At 40.6% G+C, this 9,361-nt stretch overlaps 3 protein-coding genes across 3 annotated transcripts in view; 1 reads left to right on the forward strand and 2 right to left on the reverse strand.

The window, feature by feature from the left end:
* LOC131880577 (vesicular integral-membrane protein VIP36-like) overlaps positions 1-6,117 on the reverse strand; it is a 7,494-nt gene extending 1,377 nt beyond the window's left edge. The window contains exons 1-5 of the mRNA XM_059227245.1: positions 5,730-6,117; positions 3,273-3,388; positions 1,117-1,314; positions 664-826; positions 495-596 (exon numbers count right to left, since the gene is read on the reverse strand). Of these exons, the coding sequence (XP_059083228.1) occupies positions 495-596; positions 664-826; positions 1,117-1,314; positions 3,273-3,388; positions 5,730-5,871 (721 nt within the window). The 5' untranslated portion in view covers positions 5,872-6,117. The remainder of the gene's footprint in view (positions 1-494; positions 597-663; positions 827-1,116; positions 1,315-3,272; positions 3,389-5,729) is intronic.
* A 1,077-nt stretch (positions 6,118-7,194) lies between these two features.
* The window catches only part of LOC131880578 (dynactin subunit 6-like), a 5,528-nt gene continuing 3,361 nt past the window's right edge, over positions 7,195-9,361 (forward strand). The window contains exon 1 of the mRNA XM_059227246.1: positions 7,195-7,566. Within this exon, the coding sequence (XP_059083229.1) occupies positions 7,279-7,566 (288 nt within the window). The 5' untranslated portion in view covers positions 7,195-7,278. The remainder of the gene's footprint in view (positions 7,567-9,361) is intronic.
* Positions 7,918-9,361, reverse strand: part of LOC131880576 (uncharacterized) — a 4,464-nt gene continuing 3,020 nt past the window's right edge. The window contains exon 2 of the mRNA XM_059227244.1: positions 7,918-8,856. Coding sequence (XP_059083227.1) covers positions 8,045-8,856 — 812 coding nt within the window. The 3' untranslated portion in view covers positions 7,918-8,044. The remainder of the gene's footprint in view (positions 8,857-9,361) is intronic.

The raw sequence follows: 9,361 nt of genomic DNA on the forward strand, positions 1-9,361 counted from the left end.
CTGGGCTAGAAAGAAAAAAACGTTCCGACCAGTACATAAATCTCAAGCTAATGTAGGCAAATACCCTATTTACTATAAACTTGTTGATTGCCCAAATCCAAAAAAAAATTCAAATTGCCTCATGCAAGATTTCAAAGGATATTGTCGCTTGTTTAATTTAATGATCATTTATCAAACAAAATTGAGCGGCTAGGATTAATACAAAAAAGAATGTTTCTCCTAACATGACTTTGCTAAAGAATTGGCCAAAAGCAAAATTAGTCACCCTTGGAAAATGATGAATTTTTCGAAGCTGCCGAGGCCCTATTGAAAAAAAAACCTTCAGATACTTTGCTGGCGAGGACTTTTTGCGTTATGCTTACACAAGAATACCTAGTTAAAGGTCTCTCTGACTTGCAATGGACAAGCTTACGATTTCCAAAACAAAACCAATTTCGAATTACAATTTTTGACACGTTGGAGATACAGTCACAAATCAAAATGGGTGTTGTCACCTGTTGTGGCTGAAGCTCCGATGTAATACCCCGTGGGTAGTTTCACGTCTTTGACTTGGAGACATTGCGTCCATGCCCGGTCATTTTCTAAATCATGACTGACTAGAAATAGAAGATGAATGTGACATAAGCATGAGTGTTCCGATCAAAACTCAAATTTAGGACTCACCGGTGAGAACTTCATTCTCATAACGAACCGCTAGGAAGGTGTCGTGTTGCATATTTCGGAATTTGACCTCGCAGCCTCCAATCATGGTGTGGGTCCCATCACGGTCATGATCGTAGCTCATGGTGCCATTATTGATCATGGCAGAAAGGTACGGATGTTTATGCTAAAAGATATCCAGGAGCTTTTATGAAATGACTTTCCTACACGGATGTGCACATATTGGGCTCAGAAGCATCAAAAATAAAAGATGCCTTGTTTTCCGTTTGGGTGATCTTAATTCCAACCCATCACTGTTGGGGAAAAGCCACTCAAAGGGAAAATAAGGCTCCCAAAAAATTCACCTTACGAAACTTGAAAATGGCTCGGCTCATTTTGTTGGGTTATCGGACCTTCCCATTTGATTTGGTTTGTCCATATGAAAGGGGATGTTTTGTCACCACATGGCCTACTTACATTGTGGGGTCCATTGTGATTGCTGTAAGTGTCAGCGATGATAGCAAAACCCGAAAACATGTCTTTAGAACCAAATACGGGTCCGTTTTCCATACGATCCCGAGTATACCAAATGGCAAAACCATCGCCGAAAAGATCCTTGGTGGTGCCAGTGACCCGGAAATGGACCTGTAGCTCCCAGTTGGGCATGAGAATGGGCTGCAAGGAAAAACGATGATTCGTTATAATATTTCGGGAGCGTCTCCAAAAATCAGTCTTAAATCATCTTTCGGTCAGTGTTGGAATCACACCCATAACCGTAGCATTACAATTTCCTTGAAATAGGGAGTAAATGGTAAAATATTTTTGGTTTCATTTTGGCCGGTTTGTAAGGATCCCACCGATGCATATCTGAACCACCGAAGTACATTACTAAACATGAAAATACACCATAAATTGTCCCTTCAGTCTTGATGAATAAGCAAAGCTAAATTCATGACATGCACCCATAGATAACTTCATATGGTTTTCTATGCATGCACCACGCTCTTGGCAACATGTGGCCAACGTTAGTTCCATTAATTGTCCGCTAATCGATTGTGGGTTATAAAAACACCCTGTGAGACAATTATGCTGAAAAAGAATTTTTTGTGCCTCTTGAGGACACCCAACCAAAACTGCAGCAATTGAAAATGGTCGTGAGGAATTGTGTTGAAAAGAAAAAGGGCTCCTATAGGGGATGTCAAGTGAAAGAAATTCAAAGAAAAATGTGGTCCGGCACCCTGATTTTGGGCATTTTGGGGAGGGAGAACTAAGACAAACATCACAGTCAACTCGCACTATCCGCTTATTGAATTTTCAATAATTAAGTGATTTTGAGTGAGCTGTGTTACAAATCCCAACAAGATGAGCATATTTGGTGTAATTCGATGAACGCACTATCAAACCTGGAATCCCGAATGGGACAAGACCGAAATGTATATCAATATTGTAAAAATAACCTGACCCAATGAGAAACAATCTCGCCATAAAGATTTTAAAAGTAAATTGGCTCAATACCACAATGCTCTTTGCCTGGACAAGCACGTAAAATGAAATAAGTGTCAAAATTCAATGCATGCACAATGCGGTTTGGTCTTTGATTTAACTTCATGGAATAACGTCAGTTGTTCACTTGACAAGTATCCTTGGTAGGGACCAAGTGGGACTAGAGACTAAAGTAAGAGCGGATTTACACTAGGATGGAAACCCGAGATTGAATTCGGTTTGAGGATAGAAGTAGGATTAGTGCTGGGGCGACTCAAATCTTTCATTGTACTGAAGTCGAACAAAAAGACTCATATTACGAAATACTCGCTCCATCACTAGTCCTTCTTCCATCCTCAAACCCGATTCAATCCTGTTTTTCCTATCGTAATTTAAAGTTGCCCCAAGATAATAGCAATGTTAACAATAGTTGAAATCCGATAGAGGGTTTTTCTTATACGTGACATGGAAAGGTTTGCAAATATTGGAACCATGAAGAGAACCAATGAAATCCGTGGCACCGAGAAAACCAAGGTACTAATATACGTATGGAGAAAACGGTCTTATCACAGACAAGCTCGTATTTGTTGATGTTGCCATTCTCTTACTTTAGTCTCCAAGTCGCACAAGTAAAGCCTGTGAAATATACGACTTTTCAACTTGACGCGTCTACTTTTCTCATCAATTACTTAGAAGAATCTAGAACACCCGTTTCTTCCCACCACAAATATATACATGTATTTTAAGTCGATCGTGAAATTCTTGGTGACTCTGACAAACAATCAGTATTCTGTAAACACCGAAGTGAAAAAAAGGATCGTTAAAATTACTCCCTCAACCGGTTATTTTTGTCGTCGCCCTAAGGAACGAGTCATTGCATAAAGGAAACGCAATTAAATTATATCAACTGAAGTGGGAATTTTTCAATACCGTCCGTAAATCTAGGCTTTGACGACGTGCTCTCTTATTGAATTGAATTAGATTATCAATTGGAAAACTTACTGATTTTAGGGGGTATTCACTGAAAAGATCCATCCAAGGTGAAACGTGAAGGTTTACACTTGTGTATGTTTGCGTTTTAGTGCCAACAATAGAGGATGACGTTTGAATACATGGTGAATACTATTTCTAAACGACTAAAATCTACTCACAATTCTGTTCCAGATGGCGCCTTGCTGGCTTTGAGTGTCTGCTGTTAGACGAACATGTGTCCCAGTGACCATGGTGCTTCCTTGGAAATCCCAATTTGGAATACCGAAACCAGAGCCTGAATAGAATGGAAAATACATCCATCAAAAACATTCCAATACAATCACATGTTTTGAATAGAATGATGTCAAACAATGATGACTTTTTTAAGTAATGTCAATAGGTACAAATATAGATTGATTCTTACTTGCGATCTAAAGAGATAATGCATGAAGACAAAATGGGTTTTTTGTGAGCAATTAATGAAACAGTCTGCTCTCAAATAAGATAAACTTATAGGCAATTTTTTTCCGTCTTTTTCCACCGAAACAGAAGGGTAGTAGAATTATTTGAAAAACCAATCCATTTTACTGATGGGTCGAATCAAGCATTTGAAGCCAGTGAGGGAAAGCACTGGATTACAAAGTGACATCATCTGACCCAAATGCCCCCTGAGAGCTCGGTTTTTGTTTAAATATAACCCAGAAAACTAACATAGCAATAGCGGGAACTAAGAAATAGTAAACCTGCATCAAATAAAGGAAAACATTATCCTTCAGTTTTAATCATGTTCATGTGATCTGGCTCTTAAGTCAAATTATGTTGTTATTTTTAGATGTACATTCCGTGATTGTATTCTAAATTTTGTGTCATTATCAAAAGACGTAACTGATGTGATCTTGGCAAATTAGACAAATTCATACCGTGAAAAGAAGAAAAATACTCAATATCTGGATATAAATATGTTTTTGAATTTCTTAGTGATTACGATTTAGCTTTTCTTTGGGGCATGTTAAGTAATACCACCTTTTTTGATAGCGCACCCAATCTTGCCTCAAAATAGATAATCAACATGAGGCACAAACAGCACAAAGTAACACAAGCTTATTTCAGTCAATCAAATAAAAGTGAAAAAAAAAAGATTTCAATGGTTTCTAAGAGAGCCTCGAGTGTCCATGGCTTGCAAATTTCGTGGACTATTTTTGGTGCAGGGAAATTGAGCGCTAAATACATCTTCGTGCACCCATCCCTTCACAATTGAACACCAAGTCTCCAAGGTCGACATGAGTTACATAACCAAGACAAAATTCATGCAATATTAATATGAAAAAGCAACACAGTACGGAGAGACACGTACATGCGTCAGCCAGACACATTAATACACTTCAGGCTTAAGCAACTTACATTGTTTGCCCACAAACACTAAAGGAAAGACTTTTCCTTGATCAGCACAAAAGTTGATACGTATTTGAAAGCAACCAAATTGGGGAATTATGCCGAAAAGTCATCATTCAGTGCATGAACAGTATATAACTATCGACTTCCATTATTAAAGGCTGCCTAAACCTCTGAAGGTTGAGAAAAAAGGGGACAAATTCTGAATCAAGAGAACAAAGCGATTTTTTTTTTGTTTTAGTGACGTATGTAGCTCAAAATTACATTACATACTCTAAGACAAACTTTTGAGTGGTTAAATTAATACTCTATTTTCAACCCTTCTGGTAGCTTGTGCTTTTAAGCATATTGCCATGAAATAACGCTAATGTTAATTGTTTGGTTTCTTAAGCATACCACTTTGCCGCCATTAAGTGTACCCATCTTAATTGTACACATACAAAGCAAGCCCCATAATACATACCCACAAATGATTGGCATCTGTTTAAACCAATTTTAAGCAATAACCATAAGAGGGATGTTTTTCAAATTTTAGGGCATTGCGATCAAATACCCAAGTAAAAAGAGGGGATCCAACAAACAAGTGATAGCAATATCATTTTGCTGCATATTGTATAGTCACCAGCTATTTAACGGCGAGCGTTTATTCACATTTATCTGTATATCTGATCAGTGGAGACAAAAAAGGATTAACTTCTCCCTGCTGCTTTCTGTCAATGTGCCACATAGAATCCTCCCAACAAGTTTTTACCCCCATTAAAGGTAACGAGTCAAATGATGATATCAAATCACGTGGCCAAAGGTTGCCAAGTACGGTTTCGTATTCAACCTTGGACCGGGCATAAGCTGAATAAACGTGGTCGCATACATAAAATCATAGTTATAGGAAAGTTCAATAAATGCTATTGATTGGATATTTGGGAAGTAACAATGGCTACAACGAATATATTGATGGTGTCGTCGGGGCAATTTCAACTTATCATTGATTAATGAAATCTCTTTTTATACCTCCTACCATCTCCCTTTCAATTGCACACATCGGTCCATTTGGCCGGTTGTCGATATCAGGGGCTTAGGCCCGGCATCTTTACGGCATCTATACACTATTGACTATTACGAATTGTAGCTTGTCAAATCAATTAATCCGGGTTTATAAAAGAACCATATCATCACCATCTTAAAAGCAACTTCACTGGCTCGAAATGGGCTGTGTGGCTCTAGGATCCATGGCATTACCCGATTACCTTGGTAAGGTTTGACCAGGGAGTGTTCCCGCTTCATGAATTCCCGACTATTCATGCCCTGGGACATCACCAGGCCCAGCCACGCCCAGCCCAACACCCCCCAAATGGTCACCAGCCATCCCAGAGGAACCGAGTGAAACATGCTCGATGAACCACACCAAGTCAACCAACAACACTGCCAATCAATCAATGAGGGATGATGATATGCGTGAGTCCGATCGAGGGATGGAGGCTGGCTGCTTGCCCACTGTCCACACAGGCCCAACCCAGTCAAAGATCAAGGCCAGCACTTGAAGATGTGACGGAATGAGCGGAGAGCCTGGAATAGGGATTGGTTCACTCAATCGATGTAGTTTTGAGGATTCGTCAATCGTCAGGAGGAAACTGCTTTAAGTTGGCTTTAAATTTAGGCATACATCGAACGAATCGAAACAGGGCAGAGCATTCATGGTGATTAGGGATTACACGGGGATTACTCATGGGTCGAGTCCAAGCCCAGTGCTGGATTACAAAATGGTCTCATCTGACGCAAGCACCATCCTAGCAGCTTGGTTCCAGAAAGTTAAAACTCATATAAAAAAGGCAGGAACTGAGGATTTATAAAATGAGGAAGACAAGTTTTTGTTTCAATGCCATGTTATGGGGGCTTGAAATCAAGAAAAATGATCTATTGTTAGAGAAATATGAACACGTCACCTCTTTTTTTTTCTTAGCGCATTGCCTCAGTTTTAGTGAGTCGTCGGTGCTAAAACAATTCATAAATAAAAAAAATGTTCTTACATGGACACATCTAGTTAAAGTTTTGACTGTATAATTGAAATTTCGTACGGAAAACATTTTTACATTTTAAAATCTATTTTGCAAATGGAATAACAAGTCCATCCTTTGGCCAGGAGTAGCTCAGGCCACCATTGCAAACCCCCTCCCAAAACTGTCATCCTTCCATGGATTCCAAATCAAATCAGAAAAGAAGTCCAAAGATCGGAGAATGTGAGTGGAAGTAGACTAAAAATTAGGCTTGTCAGCTACTTTGGCCAATGTTTGCCACGGGCAGACATCATCATTTTGTAAAATCCTACCAATGCGATTCAAGTCCATGGAATACACAGACAAAATGATTGGGTGGTGCGACGGCTAGGAAAATCAAAGACCTCCAATATTCAAAATATTGCCAAAGAAACACGAAGCGCTCGTTTCTACGGCTCATGTTTCCACATCTATCAATTTCCATACCGATCCACCCCTAACTAAGGTGACTTGTCAAAACATTTATTTCCAGGAAGCTCAACAAGAAAAAGCCATCTATTTTGGGCCAAAAATTTCCTGCTTCGTCGTTTACAGTACTAATTTATCTTACTCTAAACTCCACATTTTGATATAATGACTCGAAAAGATATCTCATTCCTTCTACGACGTTGGTGCTGAGTTTTCATGCTTTACTTCCTCACAACTTTGTGTTTTACGCCCGCATAGTGTCAGACCAATCATGCTGAAGGTGGCTTGTTATGATGATGAGTAGTGTTGTCCGTTTGTCTTTGAAGTTGTCAGGATGAGTAGTGGCCACGGCCATCACAGTAGCGAAGTGAGCATCAGTCCCGGGGCCGTGGTGTGCAAGGAGAGCATTTTGGTGGGGGAGATCACGATTGGTGCCCGCACTGTGGTCCATCCCAAAGCCGTAATCAAGGCCTTGGCCGGGCCCATCCTCATCGGGGAAAACAACTTGATCGAGGATCAAGCCCGCATTGTCAATGGTCGGGATGAAGGCGAGGCGCGCGAGGCGTCCGAGAAAAGGGACAAGCAATCCGTCATGATTATTGGCAACCACAACGTGTTCGAAGTGAGTGCCTTTTTGGGGTCAATCCGGGTGTATAATTCATATAACTGACGCATTATCCATGCTGGGTTGGGGAGTGAAGAAATTCATTGAGATGAGGAATGAGCGAAAGGATTGCTTGCCGAGAGATGGCGCTTATGCTTGGAGTATCAGATACCTAGCGAGCGCCCTCCTTTGTATGAAATTGTAAGCAACCATTTCCAGAGGATATGGTGTTTCAAAAACTGTGAACTCTGCATGGTTTTCTTACCAAAAAGGCGTGCTAAAGGTCAAACAAAAATGGCGTCTCTTTTCAAAGCATATGCATAAAATAAAACTTAAAATGTTTTTTAGGTTGGCCTTGCTAGATGCTTTTTTATTGATTTCAAATTCTGAGATTATCTTGATTCTCGCAGAGAGAACAGAATATTCGCACTAAATCGAACTGAACATGCTCTACTTCAGGAACAGTTACAGTAGATTCATGTCACTTTGTTGTAACTTATTCGCCCAATTTGAACTGCAACAGTACAATGATATAAGTGAGCATAAGACCGTTAAGAGATAGAGCCGAAGACCAATTCAGGTCAAAAATATCCATGGGCCGGATTGGAGCCGGCTTGGATAGGTACTTCACTTGGAGCTCATAATTATTCGCACTCTCGGCCGAGAGGGTCCAGAACTTGTGTGAGACGTATTTCTGCAGGTTCCTCCTCGCCTTCGTGGTTTGTCGACACAATTTCTGTCCTCCTGAATTGTGACCGTAAACCCGGAGCGTGGCCGAAACGCCGATCAAGAAGCATGCTAATCCATTCAGAAAGGGTACGAGTCGAAGGCCATCTTCCAAGACTGTGAACATGGAGATGCCGAAGAAGTAGCCGATGACGATGAAGATGATGCACTCAGTGTATTCAAAGATCAGCATAGGCCCGTACATGGTGTTGGTGAACTCCAGAATGTCCACGATCTGATTCCCGAGTAAGATCATGTCGTCCTCATCGCCAGAATTGGCCGGATTCGGAGGAGTGTACAGCTTGTCCAAAATGATCTGATTGTATTGCTCCAAAGCGAGATTGAGAGCGCCGAGAACCTGCGAAAGAATCGCAAAGCTGGCCGCAATGATGAGGGGAAAATACACAAACAGGCCATCAATGAAGAAGATGATGTAGAACATGACGGTGGCGAAATCCAGCGATGCTCCCGGAATGATTATTTGACCATAAATGAACGATATTAGCGTTGTGGAGGCGAACACGCAGACGTAGATGTACTGGATTCGGCGGAGGGTCCTCCCGTAGATTCGGACAAAGTCAACTGCAAGGAAATGTAACTGTGCATGATTTTACTTTGGAGTAGAACAGAGGCGTTCTGCTAATTTCAATCGATTCATTGATTACAATTCAAACTTTTAGCTAGAACAGCCATGGGGTCAAAGAGGCAGTTGGAACGAGAAGCGCTTCCCCCCATGTCGTTGGTTCCAATTCCTTTGTTGGAACTGAACTAGCTCTCTCTATTTCCTGTGCTTTCTTTGTCTGATTTGTTAATCTCTGATATTAGTTGGTGGGTTTCAAGTTCCACGTGGACCAATTTTTGTAACAAGGGCTTTTAGGGCCAGCCATTACCTCCAACCATGAATACCAGGGATGACGAGATATTATATCAAAGCCAAAATATGACAGAATTGTAACTCGTTTACTTAGTACTAACGTGGGTCTCGTATGCGAGAGCGGATGGTTTGGCCGCAAATAGAGCCATCTAAATCTGCGCATGAAAATATATTCCTAGTAAAATATGCTCTTCAGATTTCCTCGTAATGTCT

The sequence above is a fragment of the Tigriopus californicus genome, chromosome 5 (assembly GCF_007210705.1).
Source record: "Tigriopus californicus strain San Diego chromosome 5, Tcal_SD_v2.1, whole genome shotgun sequence".
Lineage (NCBI taxonomy): Eukaryota > Metazoa > Arthropoda > Copepoda > Harpacticoida > Harpacticidae > Tigriopus > Tigriopus californicus.